The sequence below is a fragment of the Pseudophryne corroboree genome, chromosome 11, assembly GCF_028390025.1.
Source record: "Pseudophryne corroboree isolate aPseCor3 chromosome 11, aPseCor3.hap2, whole genome shotgun sequence".
Classification (NCBI taxonomy): domain Eukaryota; kingdom Metazoa; phylum Chordata; class Amphibia; order Anura; family Myobatrachidae; genus Pseudophryne; species Pseudophryne corroboree.
The window spans coordinates 84,555,858-84,576,761 of record NC_086454.1 but is presented as its reverse complement, the minus strand read 5'-3'; the positions used below and the strand labels follow the sequence as shown (position 1 = coordinate 84,576,761).

The window sequence follows — 20,904 nt, the reverse complement described above, 5'->3', positions numbered from 1 at the left end:
TCAACGCTCCATAATAATCTCCTATATAATAGCCCTGTGACTCTGTGCTTGGCCCTCACGCTGGGCGTGGCTAGGAGCTCTCATTGGGTTAGTGGCAGGTCTATCACACCAAGTCTACAGCTGATTGGGCGAGAAACGCCCTCCCACACAGGTTACATCCAATGGGAGGCTCTGCCCTTTGCCTGCTGTGTTATCACAGAGCAGGATTAGCAATGGGACTGATGGAGCTGCAGCTCCAGCCCCACACCCCAAAACAGTCCCACTGCATCTGCAGGAACACACCCTCCAACAATTTACACATAAACATTGATACACATTCGAAAAGGGGGCGTATCCACGAGTACAGCTGCGTGGCCACACCCCTTTTCCTATACTTTCAATGGAAGCTTGGAGATTAAAAAAACAAACGGTACAGACCATAAAAAAAGGGACTGTACCTGCCATAAAGGTGCAGCTGGTGGGTATGTCACTGCATCTGCAGCAAGTCTCTGTGCTGTAGATAGGGGAAAAAACAATCCTTTTACAGCAGCGTCCTATGGGGGTCATTCCAAGTTGATCGCTAGCTGCATTCATTCACTGTGCAGCGATCAGGCAAAAACTCAGCACTTCTGCGCATGCATATGCAGCGCAATGCGCACGTGCGGTGTACTATTACAAAGAACAATGTAGTTTTACACAGGGTCTAGTGATGCTTTTCAGTCGCACAGGAAGAGGGCGTTTCTGGGTGTCAACTGACCGTTTTCAGGGAGTGTTGGGAAAAACACAGGCGTGGCTGGGCGAACGCAGGGCGTGTTCATGACGTCAAATCAGGAACTGAATGGTCTGAAGTGATCGCAAGTGCCGAGTAGGTCTGAAGCTACTCTGAAACTGCACAAATTTTTTTTGTACCCGCTCTCCGATCCTTTCGTTCGCATTTCTGCTAAGCTAAAATACACTCCCAGTGGGGGGCGGCATAGCGTTTGCACGGCTGCTAAAAACTGCTATCGAGCGATCAACTCGGAATGACCACCAATGTCTTGCTGCCAGTCCACCTGCCCCCTCCGGCATCAACAATCCCCACTCCCTAGCCGCGCCGCAAGTGGAACAAAAGCTGCTGCGGCCATCGGCATAGATGTGTATCAAAGCGGCGCAGCGGAAGACTTTCATAGGCCTCCCTGCGCCGCATACTCTCTGAGCCCCGGAGCCTGCTCTGCGTGCGATGTCACAGAAGTGCCTCCCCACCAAAGCCGCAAGAGAGAGAGAGGGTGATATCGCGGAGGGTAATGTATGGACGCTGAATCAATGTAAAAGGTGATAGTGCTGTGCAGTGCAGTGGGTGTGCAGTCAGGGCCGTTGCTAAAGTGTTCGGCGTCCCCCTGCAAACTATAAATTTGCACCCTCGCATACTTTACAAACGCACAGCGCACATAATGACCCCTGTAGTAGAGACACTTACACATGTAATGCCCCCTGTACCAGAGATGCTTACACATGTAATGCCCCCTGAACCAGTGACGCTTACATATGTCACACCCCCCCTGTACCAGTGACGCTTACACAAGTAACACCCCCTGTAGCAGTGACGCTTACACATGTAATGCCCCCTGTAGCAGTGACGCTTACACACGTAACGCCCTCTGTACCAGTGCCGCTTACACACATTATGCAGCAGTCACACATACACACACACACACACACACACACACACACAACAGACACATATATATACAAACACACACACATACATACTGTACATACATTACGCACATACACAGGAGGGGAGGGGGGAGAGGAGGTTTTGTGCTGACGGCGCCGAGGGGGAAAGGAGGCTTTGTACTGCAGGCGCCGAGGGAGAGAAAAGGTTTTGTGCTTCCGGCACCGCTGCATGTGTGACAACAGCCGGCAGCAGCAGGGATAGCAGCAGAAGCTCAGCACAGGGATGCAAAGCAGGGAGAACGTCTCTCCTTCCTGGTGCCTCCCTGCACAGCACTCTCACCTTTTACATTGATTCAGCCAGTCACACAGTTCTGCCAGCTAGTCACTACTGTTAGCACCAGTGTCCCAACGCGCCGCATTACAGGGAAGTAGACGCACTACATAAACTACAGCTCCCAGCAGCCCTTAGCACCAAAGCATTCCGCCCCTTAGGGCTGCTGGGAGCTGTAGTTTATTGCGTACATCTTCTTCCCAGTAATGCGGCGCATCGGGACACCGCCGCCAACAATAGTGACTGCCTGCTGTGCGATTCTCCGTGAGAGCCACTGCCAAAGGGAGGACAGCAGCTTAGCTGCTGACAGGAGGAGAAGCAGGATAAGCATTACCCTCCCCTCCCCCACTCACAGTACCTCCGGGCCCCATTCGCGGCACCCCCACACACCCCCTCCGGCACCCGCGATAGCTCCGGACCCCCTTCCCCACCCGCAGCGACCCCATACCGCCCCTCTCATGGCACCCCAGGATGCCATCTGCCTCTTCCCCGCACCCCCTACTCCCCCAACCAAAGCACCTACTAGGTGATTCACCAGGCCCTGCGTGCGCTGTTCACGCCGCTGCAAGGGGCTTCCACGCCTTAACCATTGCAAGCCCTTTGTCCGTGCAATATTTAACCACTCACACAATTATGATTGGATGTAATACTCCATATAATAAAAATATTGCACGCCACAAGGGTGTGCAAGGGTTAAGGGGGCGTAGCCCCTTACGACGGTGTGAAGAGTGCCCGTAGGGCGCGATGAATCACCTAGTATGATATAGACATAGGTAACTTACCCTTTCCTTTGTAGACTAGGAGGCCATTGGGGCCTCGGAAGTCAACTGTATCCCCTATTTTCAAGGTGTCCAGATACTGGGACATTTTACCTCCATCAGGGAATTTAGGGTTCACCTTTTTGTAGTACACCTGTATAGAAAGGTAGACTATTATTAGAGCCACCATATAGGGTCATTTGGAGACAGCTGTGATACAAGATGAATAATACTGCACAGGTTTGAAAGGCTATGCCGATCTTAAACTACTGTAGCTGAGAGCCCGTGTCTGCAGTAGCGGGCTTAGACACCCTCCATCCTAACCCACTCTAACAATGTGTCACAAGGGATGACAGTTTGGGTGTGTGTGACCGGTGGTCAGGAGACCAACGGTCACAAAACCGAAGGTGGGATCCTGGCTGTTGGATGGCCAACAGGGGGGGGGGGGCGAGCGCAATGAAGCCCCTTGTGGGCTCGCCACAGGTTCTATTCCCACCCAATGGGTGTCGTGGACACCCACTAGTGGAAATAGTCCCTGTTGGTCGGCATGCCAACCGGTAGGATTTCCAGATGCAGGGATCCCGGCGTCTGTATTGTGACCGGTGGTCCCCTGACTGCCAGTTACATAAACGCATCTCGGGATGACACAGAAAAGTAGTCATCACCTCACACACGGCTCATCAGTGTGGGCCATGCATAAACATTAGTACAATGCGTTTCACGGGCAAACTGCCCACTTCCTCAGACTGTTTATACCAATTCATGTCTAGAAACCCTTTATAATATGTATTTTTTAGCTTCTTATACAATTTAATTAAGGCTGCGTAGAGCAATGCGGATGTGGCGTCCATTAAGCAGGACCCGACCTTTGTCTGTGGAAGAGGGCAGTTGGCCCATGAAACCCGTTACACTAGAGTTTCTGCATAACCTACACTGATGAGCCATATGGAAGATGATGACCACCTATTCCGTGTTTCTGCATGAAAAAATGCTAATTAAGTGAATGCAAATATACGACTAAGACTTCTAAATCATGAGGACCTGCACATCCAAGACATTTTTAGGAGGCTTTGGAATCCTCTCTCCTTTGGACAGCAAACACTAGTGATTGGCTGGACTGTTCCCGCCAGTGAGTGGACGCGAATCACTCTTTTCCTATATATATTTTAAAACATTTTTAAAAAAAATGTAATCCGCTGAGGCATCAGGTCAGGGCGACCATCATTTGCATAAGAGAAATAAATGTAGAATTTGAGCACGCACACCATTAACAAATTTAGGAAGAATTCAATTTGGTCGGCTGGACGCAATGTGCAATTTGTGTCCACTTACATAACAACCTTTTCCTCTTACTCCATGGAGGTGCACATGGTAACACCCTGTGTCGGCCCTACCATAACTGGCCTATACTGTATGCGCGCAGCCCATAGCCAGTAATTGAATTCTCCCCTTTGGGACAATAAGGGGAATATTCCATGCACAGAAAAAATATCACATGGTGTTGTGCCCAAATTTCCACTTACTGCATCCAAAATATCACCTAAGCCAGTAGAAGCGCCTGCTCCCCTAACTTTGCGCACAGTGTGGGGGTTTTGGCTGGCAGCAAAGCTGGACATGAAGCTAAACGTTTTGCGTTCAGCTGAGCAGAAGGGTCTATAGGGATGGAGTGGCTGACTCAGCCCTGGACACAGACCTGATTAAGCAATGTTTTCAGGACTGCACATGCGTAGAAGCAGCAGTGGGCGTCTTAAGATGGTGCTGCGGCTCCGGTCGATATGCCCTGCAGGTGTTTTGGGGCAGCGATGGGGAGCGTTCCGGTAAATGTGGGAATATCAGACGCACTTTCAGGGGCACAATTCAAGGTTGATTGCAAAACAACATTTTCCTCTAATGGGCAAAACCATGTCGCACTGCAGTTGGGGCAGATGTAACATGTGCAGAGAGAGTTAGATTTGGGTGGGTTATATTGTTTCTATGCAGGGTAAATGCTGGCTGCTTTATTTTCCACTGCAATTTAGATTTCATGTTGTTTTGCAATCAACCTTGAATTAGGCCCAGTGTGCAGATGTTTTAGGAACACTATTCCATTATACTGGGACCAATGAGGAAGCTGAAGCACCACTCCAGGGATCCCTATCTCTAAGGTTGCACCAGCCATGAGAACCCCGCAATCTAGGCAGTGGCCCATAGCTTCCTGGGTGGAGGGGCATGGTGTTTCTCAGGCACTAGTCCTGCCATATACTGGGAACCAGCTCAGCCTGTTTAGTGCTGGTTCTGGGCACACTAGCCAGTTTATTCATTTATTTCAAATTAGGGAGATTTGACCCAATCAGTGAGGCTTGGAGAAGAGGCCGGACTGTAACAAGAGAATCGGGAAAATGCGGGTTGAAGGGTTTTTTGTTTTTCTTAAACTGGAGTGCAAATTCGGGTGTGATTTCTGCTGTCACAGACCTCTAGGTTACTACCTGGGGGGTGGAATAAGGAGGAGAGAATCCATTCCGCACTTCAACACACCAGGTTAATGGTTAAAACTACAATATGTAACTGTATATCTTTTTTACCTAGTTTTATGGGCTAATACACCATCAAATGAATAATTTCATCATTGAAAGAAACCAAAAATAAGGATAATAAACACTGAACTGTACAACGCACACAATATTTATTACAGTATAACTAAAATGTATTTTTGGCTAACAAAGATTGTGTTAGGATAACTGGCGTTCTGGATAATCAGCCTTCTACAGTATGTGCCCTGTTGTCACACTTAATAAAATGCAATAAGTTTTGAACCGCAGAAAGATAATTTACCTTCACAACCAGGTCAACATAACCTTTTACTTCATCGCTTGACACCGGAGTGTACGCCCGAACCACCAAACTGCCATTCACCTTTGCAGAGAGGTAAACATGTTGCCCTATAGAGACGAATACAGAGATTTAGAACTAGTGAAGGCCAAGTGTCCACTTAGGGGTCTATTCATGAAGCAGTGAAAAGTGTGGAGAAGTGAGCCAGTGGAGAAATTGACCATGGCAACCAATCAGCATTGACGTAACCTTACAATTTGCATACAATACAATTGTACGGAGCAGCTGATTGGTTGCCATGGGCAACTTCTCCACAGGCTCACTTCTCCACTCTTTTTTAATGCTTCATGAATAGACCCCTAGTATCTGTAGAGGAAACGCTTCTGTACTGATGTTATAAGGATATCAGAAGTCACCAACATTTTCTATGATCCTATGAAGATCAGAAAATCCAAGGTGATATCTAAGATCTTTATAATCTAAACAAGTTATCCTTAAACCATAAATTATATTTGTAATATAATTTATACATGTAAATCATTGATAAAAACATTAGGTGCAAAAAACCAGGTGTCAGGAAGTGACGGAAGAGGAAGTGACCACAGGTGACAGAAGAGGAGGTGACAAAAAAAGGAAGTGACCTCAGATAACAGGAGAGGAGGTGACAGAAGAGGAGGTGACCTCAGTTGACAGTAGAGGAGGTGACAGAAGAGGAAGTGACCTCAGGTGACAGAAGAAAAAGTGACTTCAGGTGACAGAAGAGGAGGTGACAAAAAAAGGAAGTGACCTCAGATAACAGGAGAGGAGGTGACAGAAGAGGAGGTGACCTCAGTTGACAGTAGAGGAGGTGACAGAAGAGGAAGTGACCCCTCAGGTGACGAAATAGGAGGTAACCTCAGGTGACAGGAGAGGACAGGTGTGCAAAATGTAGGGAGCAACTATTGCTTTAAGTGTGTGTTCCCTGCTTACATGTTGGGATGTTTAATCCTTAGAATAGGCTTCAGTGCTGTATACAAAGCTTGACAAATGACATAAATGCCCAATTTACATTGGTAAATTCCAATATACAGTATGTATGCCTGAATGGGAATAATGAACACTGAATTCTATGCGGTTATTTGAGCAATTTATGTTTGCAACCTGTAATAAGTGTTGCATAAGTTGGGAAGTTTCACTAGTGACGGTCGGAAGAGAGTGATACCCAGTGGGCCTGAGGCAGATAATGGCCACACATTGGGTGCAATTTAGGCAAAAATAAATATAATGTAAAAATAGCGTATCACAGCCATACATATACCAGCTTGGAACCTGTGGAAAAGTCACCCAGTTTACGCCCTCCCCTGTTCTCAAGCACCATAAGAGAGCTGAAAGGGAGAAAATTCAGGACACTGGCAGTAATGGCTGCGGTCATCAGAAGCCAACTGTCTTCTCCTACGGCACTTGTAAAGCTCTACAGCATACAGGGACGTGCAGGCAGGGGAGGCAGTGCCTCTCCTGTCATTAATGATTAAAAAAATATAAAGAAGATGCTTATGACACCTGTTCTGTGTCATAAGTATTTGCTTTATATTATTTTAATCATTTTAACATTTAAAAGAAGATTTATGGTAGACTTACCATTGTTAAATCTCTTTCTGTGAGGTACATTGGTTCCACAGGGAAACATCAGGAGTGTAGAGATGGATCTTGATCCAGGCACCAACAGGCTAAAGCTTTAGACTGTCCCAGGATGCATTGGGGCCTCCTCTATAACCCTGCCTCCTGGCACTGTGAGCTCAGTTTTGTTAACCAGCCCAATGCAGGAGCAGGTAAAAGAGAAGGTAGATGTTAGTCACATAGAACCACGTTCTCACGACAGTAGAAGGGACTAGTGGCTAATGTCAAACAAACCCATAGAAGCTAGGTGCGTCAGGGTGGGTGCCCTGTGGAGCCAATGTACCTTGCAGAAAGATTTAACAATAGTAAGTCTACCATAAATCTCCTTTTCTGCAGCGGGGTACATTGGTTTTCATAGGGAAACATCGGGGATGTCCTAAAGCAGTTGCTCATGGGAGGGGACGCGACGTAGCGGGTATGAGAACACGGGGTCCAAAGGAAGCATCCTGGGAGGTGGAAGTATCGAAGGCATGGAACCTAATGAACGTGTTCACTGAGGACCACATAGCCGCCTTGCACAATTGTTCTGTGGACGCGCCTCGGCGGGCCACCCAAGAAGGTCCAACATACCGTGTAGAATGGGCTTTAATAGCAGCAGGAGCTAGGATTCCAGCCTGTGCATAGGCTTGTGCAATCACCATTCTAATCCATCTGGCCAAGGTCTGCTTACTTGCAGGCCAGCCACGTTTGTGAAAACCAAAAAGTACAAAAAGGGTATCTGACCTCCTGATAGAGGCAGTCCTCTCCACATACTGTATATACGGAGAGCCCGTACCACATCCAAAGACCGTTCTTTGGAGGACAAACCAGAAGAGATTAAAGCCGGAACTACAATCTCTTGGTTAAGGTGAAAAGTTAACACCACCTTAGGTACATAACCCGGGCGAGTTCTAAGAACTGCCCGGTCACGGTGAAATATCAGGAAGGGTGGACGACAGGACAAAGCGTTTAGGTCTGACTCCCTCCTAGCAGAGGCGATAGCCAGCAGAAACAGGACCTTGATCGTAAGCAATTTAAGGTCCACTGACTCAAGAGGTTCAAATGGAGACTCTTGCAGGGCATTCAGGACAACAGACAGATCCCATCGAGCCACAGGAAGGACATAGGGAGGATGATTCCGTAAAACACCCTGAGTGAAAGTATGAACATCAGGAATAGACACAATTTTTCTATGAAACCACACGACAAGGCAGAGATATGAACCTTGAGGGAGGCCAGACGAAGGCCTAAATCCAGGCTTTGTTGTAGAAAAGCCAGAAGTCTGGAAGTACTGAACTTGTAAGCATTGTAATTCTTAGCAGCACACCAGGTGAAGTAATAATTCCAGACCCTGTAATAAATCCGCGCAGATGCCGGTTTGTGGGCCTTCAGCATAGTTTGGATAACCGCCTCGGAGAATCCTTTGGCCCTTAGGAGTGAAGCTTCAAGAGCCACGCCATCAAAGCCAGTCTGGCCAGGTGCGGGTAGACACAAGGGCCCTGAACGAGGAGGTCTGGGTGTTGAGGAAATAGAAGAGGACGCTCTATCGATAGACCCTGCAGGTCTGAGAACCAATGCCGTCTTGGCCACGCTGGAGCGACTAGAAGTAGTATTCCTCCTTCTTCTTTGAACTTCCACAGTACCCTGGGCAAGGGTGACACTGGTGGTCATTCCGAGTTGTTCGCTCGGCAATTTTTTTCGCATCGCAGCGATTTTCCGCTTATTGCGCATGCGCAATGTTCGCACTGCGACTGCGCCAAGTAAATTTGCTATACAGATTGGTATTTTACTCACGGCATTACGAGGTTTTTTCTTCGTTCTGGTGATCGTAATGTGATTGACAGGAAGTGGGTGTTTCTGGGCGGAAACTGGACGTTTTATGGGAGTGTGTGAAAAAACGCTACCGTTTCTGGGAAAAACGCGGGAGTGGCTGGAGAAACGGAGGAGTGTCTGGGCGAACGCTGGGTGTGTTTGTGACGTCAAACCAGGAACGACAAGCACTGAACTGATTGCTGTTAGGGTCTCCTGCCCTGTGCTGCCACGTCGTCATGGCAACCGGGAGACAAGTACTAGCGGAGTAACCTGAGCGCAGCTGATACTCCGGTTCGGGTCTTTTGCTGTGCAGTGGTTATAGGCTCTGTGCACGGCAGGGGATCCGGTGCTGGGTTTTGTGCTCACAGTCTGTGAGGTCTGAGTGGGGCGTGGACAGCACCTGCTTTATAAGGCCTCTTTCCAGGTTAAGCAGATGCTGCTGAATCTTTGTTGGTTAGTCAGTTCCTGAAAGTTAGCCAGTACTGTGTAGCTTTGTATTTGTTTGTTGCTTACTGCAAATAGGCCTGGGGATTTGGTATTACACTCTGCCAATCCAGACCTAGCAGTAAGACTGGAGTCAGTCGTTTAGCTTGCTGGGGTTCTGTTACTACTCTGTGAACTTAGCAAGTTTGCGGCTGTATTCTAAGACTTGCCTGTCTAATCCTGTCTCACTGTGCTAGGTGTCAGGGGTCAGTTTAGTGGCAGTAAACTGAACCTGTGCACTGCAAGTGAGAATTAGGATTGTGGAGACGCTCCTTGTGTCTATCATTCCATCTCTGACCAAGGAGTTTACTGCCACACCCGTTGGTAACCCTTTAGGGTTTTGCTGTTGCCCTTAGCAACAGCATTTCGGGTTCTCTATGTATTAAAACACAACATCTTGCTTTTCCCATCTGAGCATTTCTAATACAAGGGAGATACCCAGTTCCTTAGCCTCTGGGCTTCTCTGTTCACTTTGTGTGTATTTTGTTACCCTATCACCTTCTGTGTACGTTATGTCATATTCCCCAGTCTGTCTGTGAGTCCATTTGTTGTGCATAACAGTTCTGACACCAGTACTTTCCTGCAGGCACTGGTGTACATAACATATTCAGCAGCCTAATACTCCTGTTGAAATTTTGTGGGAATATGGAGCATACCCCTCAAAATACGTTGCAACAGGTGGTCGATCAGGTGCAGGTCCTGACTCGACAATTTAATGATCTGTCCATTAAAATGCACACCTCCCAGGCTGCTGGCGGAGCAGCACCTGCAGGGGTTAAGGAGCCGAAAGTAAATCTCCCGGATCGTTTTTCTGGAGATCGCTTGCAGTTCTTTTGTTTCAAGGAGAGCTGCAAGCTATACTTCCGGCTTAGGCCTCAGTCTTCTGGGTCGGAGATTCAGCGGGTGGGCATAGTGATTTCCTTGCTACAAGGAGACCCACAGGTCTGGGCATATGGGTTGCAGCCTGACTGTCCGTCGCTTAAAAGTGTTGATGCTTTTTTTACGGCACTGGGCATGTTGTATGATGACCCTGACAAGACGGCCTCAGCCGAGGCTCAGATTTCGATCCTTAAGCAAGGGCGAAGGCCAGTTGAGGTTTACTGTACGGAGTTTCGGAGGTTGGCCCATGATACCCAGTGGAATGACCCAGCCCTGAGACACCAGTACCGAAGAGGTCTTTCTAACCAGATAAAGGACCAACTGGTACAATATCCCTTGCCTGATAGCTTGGATCAGCTCATGCTGTTATCCATCCGGGTGGATAGACGGCTGAGAGAGCGTAGGCTTGAAAGGGAGACTGAGATTTCCTTCCTTCCCAAGGAAACCTCAGACTCTGAGGAATTTTCCGAGGAGCCTATGCAGATTGGGGCTACCCGCCTCTCCTCGCGTGAGAAGACGCGGAGGAGACAGCAGGGGTTGTGCTTGTACTGTGGGAATAAAGGTCATGTGGTAGTATCATGCCCAGAAAAGCCGGAAAACTTCAGGGCCTGAGGGTGATGGGAAATATCCTGTCAGGCCAGAAGTCAGAATTTCCCAAGAAGACTTTTATCATTCCGGTGACCTTGAAGATCCTCGGTCAAACTGTCAAGACTGAGGCCTTTGTGGACAGTGGGGCCGACGGGGTTTTTATGGACCGCCAATTCGCCCTGAAACACTCTGTTCCCTTAGTACCCTTGGCATCGGAAATTGAGATTTGTGGGTTAAACGGGGAACCATTATCCCAAGGTAAAATTACCTCTTGCACTAGCCAGATTTCTTTGTTTATTGGAGCCACACACTCTGAAAAATTGTCCTTTTATGTGACTGTCTGTACTTTTGCCCCATTGGTGTTGGGGTTACCCTGGTTAAGGGCCCACAATCCTCAATTTGACTGGGTCTCTGGGGAGATTCTTAGTTGGGGTACTGATTGTTTCAGGAGTTGCTTGAGCCTTCCAGTCAGGCTCTCGCAGCTAAGTTTGCCAGGATTGCCAGGGTGTTATGCAGATTTTGCGGACGTGTTCTCCAAAAAAGTTGCAGAGGTACTACCTCCCCATCGCCCCTATGACTGTGCCATTGATTTGTTGCCAAATGCTAAGCTTCCCAAGAGCAGGTTGTACTCCCTGTCACGTCCTGAGACTCAGGCTATGGCAGAGTACATTCAGGAGAACTTGGCTAAGGGATTTATCAGACCTTCACAGTCTCCAGTTGGGTCGGGGTTCTTCTTCGTGGGTAAAAAGGACGGTTCGTTGCGACCCTGCATCGACTTCAGGGAATTGAACCGTATCACGATTAAAAACTCATACCCACTGCCTCTCATTTCGGTCTTGTTTGACCAGCTTCGTACTGCCACCATTTTTTCTAAGATTGACCTACGCGGTGCGTACAATCTAATCCGAATAAGAGAGGGGGATGAATGGAAGACTGCCTTTAATACCCACTCAGGGCATTATGAATATTTGGTGATGCCTTTTGGGCTCTGTAATGCCCCGGCAGTCTTCCAGGATTTCATGAATGATGTGCTCAGGGAATATTTGGATAGATTTTTAGTTGTATACTTAGATGACATCCTAATCTTCTCCCATTCCCTGGAGGAACATCGGAAGCATGTACGCTTAGTCCTCCAGAAACTCAGAGACCACCGGCTTGGGGCGAAGCTGGAGAAGTGCGAATTTGAAGTTCAGCAAATCGCATTTCTAGGATATATTATCTCCCCAGAAGGTTTCCAAATGGAGGGTTCCAAGGTACAGGCAGTCCTGGATTGGGTGCAACCCACTAGTTTGAATGCGCTTCAGCGTTTCCTGGGCTTTGCGAATTTTTATAGACGATTTATCGCTGGATTTTCGTCTATAGTGGCGCCCTTGGTGGCACTCACTAAGAAAGGGGCGGATGTTGCTCACTGGTCTTGTGAGGCTAAAGCGGCTTTTGCCCGTCTCAAAAGGGCATTTGTTTCGGCCAAGGTGCTGCGACACCCAGATCCAGAGCGTCCTTTTGTGGTGGAGGTGGATGCCTCTGAGATGGGTATTGGGGCAGTGCTTTCTCAGATGGGAGTGTCTGATAATCGCCTTCATCCCTGTGCTTACTTTTCCCGTAAATTTTCGCCTGCCGAGATGAATTATGACGTGGGTAACCGGGAATTGTTGGCTATTAAGGATGCACTCGAGGAGTGGAGACACTGGCTTGAGGGGGCTAAGTTTGTGGTCTCAATTCTCACTGACCATAAGAATCTGGCATATTTAGAGTCAGCGAAGCGTCTCAATGCCAGGCAGGCACGATGGGCTTTGTTTTTTGCTCGCTTTAATTTTTTGATAACATATCGCCCTGGGTCAAAAAACATCAAGGCTGATGCGCTCTCGCGGAGTTTTGCTCCAATCCAGGAGACCACCGAGGAGCCGTTGCCCATTGTTTCCCCATCATGTATTAAAGTGGGCATTACCCAGGACCTCTTATCATTAGTCCTTAGAGCACAGGAGCAGGCTCCTCCAGACCTTCCGGTAGGTCTTTTGTTTGTGCCTCCTAGGTTAAGACAGCGAGTGTTCCTGGAATTCCATGCCAAGAAGTCGGCAGGTCACCCGGGTATTGCCAGAACTCGGGAGTTGCTATCTAGGGCGGTGTGGTGGCCCTCGGTGGCTAAGGATGTGGATCAGTGGGTTCGGGCATGTGACATCTGTGCCCGAAATAAGACTCCTAGAGGGGTTCCTGTTGGCCCATTACATCCACTCTCTATCCCATCTAAGCCATGGACCCACATTTCAATGGATTTTGTGGTGGACTTGCCCAAATCCTCGGGGATGACAGCCATCTGGGTTGTCGTTGACAGGTTTTCGAAGATGGCGCACTTCGTTCCACTGGTTGGGCTGCCATCGGCCAGACGCCTGTCTGAATTATTTATGCTGCATGTTGTGCGTCTCCACGGGTTGCCACTTGATGTGGTCTCCGACCGCGGATCCCAGTTTGTGGCCAAATTCTGGAGGGCATTTTGTTCCGATCTCCAGATTTCTGTCAGCTTGTCGTCAGGCTACCATCCGCAGTCTAATGGGCAGACTGAAAGGGTGAACCAGTCCTTGGAGCAGTTCCTCAGGTGTTATGTCTCCAAGTGTCAGACTGACTGGGTTGCTCATCTGTCCATGGCGGAGTTTGCCTATAACAACGCGGCTCACTCTGCTACAGGGATCTCTCCCTTCCTTTGTGTGTATGGGCATCATCCTAAGGCCAATTCTTTTGACCCCCTGGACTCCACGCCTGGTGGTTCCTCTGTGGTTTCGGTCCTTAGAGGTATTTGGCGGAAAGTGAAGAAAGCCCTTGTGTCTGTGTCATTAGTGACCAAAAGGGTTTTTGATAAGCGGAAAAGACCCTGCAGCTTCAAATTAGGAGACTTCGTCTGGTTGTCTACCAAGAATTTGAAGTTGAGACAGCCATCTCATAAGTTAGGCCCCCGGTTCATCGGCCCTTATAAGATCACCAGGGTTATCAATCCGGTGGCATTTCAGTTAGATCTGCCCCGTTCTTTGGGTATCAATAAAACATTTCATTGTTCCCTTTTAAAACGGGCGATTAGGAATCCTTCTTCCAGTGGAAGACCTTCCCCTCTTCTAATACTTGGCCAGAGGGAGTTTGTTGTTGAAAGGATTCTTGACTCCAAGGTGGTTCGGGGTCGGCTGTCATTTTTGGTGCACTGGAAGGGGTATGGCCCGGAGGAGCGGTCGTGGGTGCGCAGTTGTGATCTTCATGCCCCCAGACTGATACGCTCTTTCTTCTCGCAGTTCCCCGATAAACCCGGTGGTAGGGGTTCTTTGACCCCTCGTCAGAGGGGGGGTACTGTTAGGGTCTCCTGCCCTGTGCTGCCACGTCGTCATGGCAACCGGGAGACAAGTACTAGCGGAGTAACCTGAGCGCAGCTGATACTCCGGTTCGGGTCTTTTGCTGTGCAGTGGTTATAGGCTCTGTGCACGGCAGGGGATCCGGTGCTGGGTTTTGTGCTCACAGTCTGTGAGGTCTGAGTGGGGCGTGGACAGCACCTGCTTTATAAGGCCTCTTTCCAGGTTAAGCAGATGCTGCTGAATCTTTGTTGGTTAGTCAGTTCCTGAAAGTTAGCCAGTACTGTGTAGCTTTGTATTTGTTTGTTGCTTACTGCAAATAGGCCTGGGGATTTGGTATTACACTCTGCCAATCCAGACCTAGCAGTAAGACTGGAGTCAGTCGTTTAGCTTGCTGGGGTTCTGTTACTACTCTGTGAACTTAGCAAGTTTGCGGCTGTATTCTAAGACTTGCCTGTCTAATCCTGTCTCACTGTGCTAGGTGTCAGGGGTCAGTTTAGTGGCAGTAAACTGAACCTGTGCACTGCAAGTGAGAATTAGGATTGTGGAGACTCTCCTTGTGTCTATCATTCCATCTCTGACCAAGGAGTTTACTGCCACACCCGTTGGTAACCCTTTAGGGTTTTGCTGTTGCCCTTAGCAACAGCATTTCGGGTTCTCTATGTATTAAAACACAACATCTTGCTTTTCCCATCTGAGCATTTCTAATACAAGGGAGATACCCAGTTCCTTAGCCTCTGGGCTTCTCTGTTCACTTTGTGTGTATTTTGTTACCCTATCACCTTCTGTGTACGTTATGTCATATTCCCCAGTCTGTCTGTGAGTCCATTTGTTGTGCATAACAGTTCTGACACCAGTACTTTCCTGCAGGCACTGGTGTACATAACAATTGCACTGGAAAAGTAAGTCTCGAGCTACTCAGAAACTGCAAAGAAATTTCTGGGGGTGATTCCGAGTTGTTCGCTCGCAAGCTGCTTTTAGCAGCATTACACACACTAAGCCGCCGCCTACTGGAAGTGAATCTTAGCTTATCAAAATTGCGAACGAAAGGTTCTCAAAATTGCTAATAGAAATTTCTTTGCAGTTTCTGAGTAGCTCGAGACTTACTCTTCCAGTGCGATCAGTTCAGTGCTTGTCGTTCCTGGTTTGACGTCACAAACACACCCAGCGTTCGCCCAGACACTCCTCCGTTTCTCCAGCCACTCCCGCGTTTTTCACAGAAACGGTAGCGTTTTTTCACACACTCCCATAAAACGGCCAGTTTCCGCCCAGAAACACCCACTTCCTGTCAATCACATTACGATCACCAGAACGAAGAAAAAACCTTGTAATGCCGTGAGTAAAATACCAATCTTCATAGCAAATTTACTTGGCGCAGTCGCAGTGCGAACATTGCGCATGCGCAATAAGCGGAAAATCGCTGCGATGCGAAAAAAATTACAGAGCGAACAACTCGGAATGACCACCTCTATTCGCAATTTTGAGAACCTTTCGTTCGCAATTTTGATAAGCAAAGATTCACTCCCAGTAGGCGGCGGCTTTGCGTGTGCAATGCTGCTAAAAGCAGCTTGCGAGCGAACAACTCGGAATCACTTCCACTGGACGGAACAAGTATGGCAACCGAAAGTTCCATGGAATTGCCAGTGCGTCCACGAATGCTGCTTGAGGATCCCTGGTTCTTGATCTGAAGACCGGAACTTTGTGATTGTGTCGAGACGCCATCAGGTCTACATCTGGTAGGCCCCACTTGTCCACTAGGAGTTGAAAGACTTCCTGATGAAGACTCCACTCTCTGGCATGCATGTCCTGATGACTGAGGAAATCCGCTTCCCAGTTGAGGACTCCCGGAATGAACACTGCCGATATTGCTGGCAGATGGTGTTCCGTCCAACTAAGGATTTTTGACACTTCCATCATTGCCATGTGGCTTCGAGCACCGCCTTGATGGTTTATGTACGCCACCGTGGTGGTGTTGTCTGACCGTACTCGAACAGGCCTGTTCTGTATCAGAGGCAGGGAGAGAGACAAAGCATTGAACACTGCCCGCAATTCCAGAATGTTTATCGGGAGGAGTGATTCCTCCATGGTCCACCGACCCTGGAAAGAGTGTTGATCCAACACCACTCCCCAACCCCTCAGACTGGCGTCCGGAGTCAATAGGACCCAGTTGGGGATGCAGAAGGGACAGCCCCTGCTCAACTGCTGGTCCTGTAGCCACCAGGTCAGCGACAGACAAACCTCCTGAGTCAAGGAGATCATATGAGTCCTGATCCGATGAGGTAGGCCGTCCCACTTGGAAAGGATTAACCATTGCAGAGGGCGGGAATGAAATTGAGCATACTCTACCATGTCGAATGCCGACACCATGAGGCCTAGAACTTGCATTGCCGAGTGTATCGACACTCTTGGGCGAGAGAGTAAGTATCTGATCCTGTCCTGAAGTGTCATGACCTTCTCTGGAGACAGAAACAGCAGTTGACTGTGTGTGTCCAGCAGTGCCCCCAGGTGCACCATGCTCCAAGCAGGGAGCAGCGAGGACTTCTTCCAGTTGATGAGCCACCCGTGGGCTTGTAGGAAGTCTATCGTCATTTGTCGATGACTGAGGAGGACATTGTGGGAGTTTGTCAGAATCAGCAAGTCGTCCAGATACGGCAGGATCCTGACGCCCTGGCAACGGAGATGAGCCATCATCATGGCCATAACCTTGGTGAAGATCCGAGGAGCCGTGGCCAGTCCAAATGGCAGAGCCTGGAACTGATAGTGAAAGTTGCCAATAGCAAACCGCAGATATTGCTGATGCGATATGGCAATAGGTATATGCAGGTAAGCATCTTGTATATCCAGGAATACCATATAGTCTCCGGGTTCCATAGCCAGAACAATTGAGCGCAGTGTTTCCATACAGAACTTGGACACTCTCACAAACTTGTTCAGTGATTTGAGGTTGAGTATAGGCCGGAAAGACCCATTGGGTTTCGGGACTAGAAACAGGGTCGAGTAGTATCCTCTGCCTCTCTGGGACAGTGGTATCGGCACTACCACTCCTGTATCCAGGAGGAAACGCACAACCAGATGTAGAGCTTGCGCCTTCAACAGATCCGAAGGGAAAACCGTTGTGCAGAACTGGCAAGGGGGATGTCTCTTGAAAGAGACTGCGTACCCGTGAGAGACAACTTCTCGCACCCATGCATCCGAAGTGGTCTTTAACCAGACCTGGGTGAATCGCAGAAGTCGGCCTCCCACCCTGGGGTCTCCCAGGGGGAGGCCTGCCCCGTCATGCAGCAGGCTTGTCGTGTTTAGAAGCAGGCTGATGGGTGGCCCAGGATTGTTTTGACTTGGGCTTGGTGGTTTTGCGAGCACGAGATTGTCTCGGGAATGCCTGACCTTTTGCTTTACCTTGAGGCCGAAAGGTACCTTTTGCTTTTTGTGCAGACGGATTAGTATTCGGGAGAAATGCAGTCTTAGCAGCCGCTAAGTCAGTCACAATCTTATTAAGATCTTCCCCAAATAGGATGTCTCCCTTAAAAGGGAGTACCTCCAAGGTTTTTTTGGAGTCCAGGTCCACCTTCCACGACTTCAACCACAGAACACGACGAGCCAGGATGGACGTAGTCGATGCCTTGGCCATTAACACACCTGCCTGAGAGGACACCTCCTGAATGTAACAGGCGGCGGTGGTAATGTGAGACAGGTACTGTCTGGCAATGTCAGATACATTATATCCTGAGGCAGCTCTTCCTCTAATGCCTGAACCCATGCTTCAATTCCTTTTGCAGCCCAAGAGGCTGCTATAGTGGGTATATGTACAGCACCTGTAAGGGAGTAAATAGATTTCATGCATCCCTCCACACGCTTATCTGTCGGTTCCTTCAATGAGGTGACAGTGGTGACAGGCACAGTAGATGACACCACGAGACGGGTGACATGGGAATCCACCGGCTGTAAATTTTCCCACGTGTTACACAACTCAGAAGGGAGAGGATAACGATCTACCATCTTTTTAGATAGGGAGAATTTATTTCCTGGCGAAGACCAGGGTTCTTGACGTATGTCTACTAAATGGTCAGAATGCAGTAATAATGTTTTAGTTACCTTCTGACATTTAAACTTATCAGGTTTCTTAGAAACTGTAGTGGAATCCTCATCATCATCAGTGATCTGTAGGATCTGCTTAATAGCAACCACTAAATCAGGGACATCAACCTGAATAGTAGACTCCTCGTCAGAAGAAGCTGTATCAGTGTCTGACGGGTCAGTATACTCCCCATCCTCATCAGAAGAATCTTCAGAGAGATTAGTGGATTGTGAGGAGGAAGTGGCCTGCTTAGATGACCCCTTGACATGAGAGTGAGTTGGAGTAGGTTTATGTCTAACCAAAGATTGATTAAATTGCTGCAACTGGCTAGACAAATTATCCGCCCAAGGTGGATTTACCATAGGGACAATATGTGGTTGCAATGGCACAGGAGGTCCCATAGGGGGCATAAGGCGTGTCACAAGCGTATTGAGCATAGTTGAGAAACCCGCCCAAGGTGGCTTCTGATTGGTTACAGGAGCTGTGGACTGACTGGGAGATGTAAGCAAATCCCTGGTGCATGCGCTGCATGATACAGCAGCGTCCGTGGATTTCCTGCCCTTTGTGTTAGACATTTTAGTGAATGTAATTGCAGAGCGTATGAGTACGATACAGCCAGATAGATTACAATACCTGCAAATAAATTCCCTAGTATGTGACAGCACACACAGTACACAACACCAGCATCTAAATCCGGTACTATGTGACTGCGTACACCGTACACAACACCAGCGAATAAATCCGGTATTATGTGACTGAGTACACAGTAGAATACACTTGACGGTAAATACTGTGAAGCACTATATATGGACCCTGATGCACCTAGTCCCTTAGGGTCAGAATACAGTGATAGATATAGCTGGGATACACTGAAAGTGAAATCCACACAGCAGATACAGGCACACACAGTCACGGTACAATGCAGATAATTATTTTAGTAAGACAATAAAACTGCACTGGACTAGTATATGTATATACTGTGCATAACAATACGCGGTTCGAGACCGGATGTATATATCAGAATACTCGTACAATATATTCTGGTACAGGTACACTTGTTCTTAACTAACTATGTCTTAATAATGACATATGGAATACTTAAGTGTCTGTAAAATCATGGCGCTGATGTTCAGGCGGATTTACAGAGGAGACCTTGCCCTGCAGTCCTGGTGACCAGTCGCAGCTAATCATAGAAGATGGTGCCCAGCGTCTCAGTTAGGGAGTGAGGGAGAGTGTGAGGAAGCTTCAGGGCGGGAACATCAGCAGTAGATGGTGCGCGGAGCTGTGGGAGGAGCTACAGGTCAAGCGCCTTCTCCCCTATGCTGGTCCTCACCACCTGGTACTATGGAGTCTTAATAAAGAGGATATGGATATATCCGACCCATACTCCTATGCCCTGGTGGATATAGTGTGGTCCCTGCTCTGTTACAGTGTCCATGCCAGCATCGCAGTCCGTTTCCTTCCACTGCGACCGGAACGCAATTTAATGGCAGGTCCCGCCTGGGGGACCCTCTTACCTCCTCCCTTTAGTAACAGCCACGCGAACCAGGAGAGCGTCTGCGATCGTGTGCCTAGAGACGGAGCGTTTCCGCCACAAGTACCCGGGAACAGAGCCAACGGGAGTATGCAACGCCGCTGGGAACGTGACGGAGCCGCAGCACAGAATGTCACCCTGACATGTAAGTGCTGTGGCCCTTGAAGTCTTCTTGAAGCTTTATCAGGGCTGCCCAGTGCAGCCCCCCTGTTAAGTGACCTACTTCTGCAGGCACCAACTCGAAATGGAGCTCACAGTGCCTGGAGGTGGGGTTATAGAGGAGGCCCAATGCATCCTGGCACAGTCTAAAGCTTTAGCCTGTTGGTGCCTGGATCAAGATCCATCTCTACACCGCCAATGTTTCCCTGTGGAAACTAATGTACCCCGCTGCAGAAATTAGGTTTGAGAGGCACCAATAGTGATGCCTCCTGTTGACAATGGGAATGGGGCGGAAGCGGGGCTGAGCCGCAGGCAGTAAAAGTCCATTGAAAATACCTTTAAAAGCGGCATCTCTAGAAGTGCCACGGTGACAGGTATGTGCTTTCAGTCCACATGAAAGCACGCCCTGTCAGTGATGCACATGTGATTGGACAGCGGATCCATCACTGGATACAGCTGTCCAGTAATGGATCCGCTGTCACCACTGAAAGCACGCCCCCCCGTCAGTGATGCACATGTGATTGGACAGCGGATCCATCACTGGATACAGCTGTCCAGTAATGGATCCGCTGTCACCACTGTGTGAATAGCGGGCTTGTGTGGCAGAGGTGTGGGCGTTAGCGATGGCAGGACCCAGCGGGGATAGCTGGCATGACTGCAGGCCTGGATCCAGGAGGATCCAGTCACTGCATGACATTTTGCAGAGTTCGGCAGCGAAGCGGTTCCAATATAAAAAATGTTGACGACTTCTGGTCGGCAGACCTTGCTGCTGGCCACCTTTTACTTGAGCTCCCCACTAAAGCTGGTGCTTTAACACATCTTTTGTCACGAGGAGCCCCAAATACACCTGGGCAAGAATCTGAGATAGTGGTGGGTAAGCG

At 48.7% G+C, this 20,904-nt stretch overlaps 1 protein-coding gene across 2 annotated transcripts in view; it reads right to left on the bottom strand.

Moving 5' to 3' along the window:
- LOC134968917 (NADH-cytochrome b5 reductase 2) overlaps nucleotides 1-20,904 on the bottom strand; it is a 77,747-nt gene that overhangs the window by 24,702 nt on the left and 32,141 nt on the right. For both annotated transcript variants that reach the window (XM_063944494.1, XM_063944495.1), the window contains 2 exons: nucleotides 5,536-5,642; nucleotides 2,749-2,878 (listed from right to left, as the gene is read on the bottom strand). In XM_063944494.1, coding sequence (XP_063800564.1) covers nucleotides 2,749-2,878; nucleotides 5,536-5,642 — 237 coding nt within the window. The remainder of the gene's footprint in view (nucleotides 1-2,748; nucleotides 2,879-5,535; nucleotides 5,643-20,904) is intronic.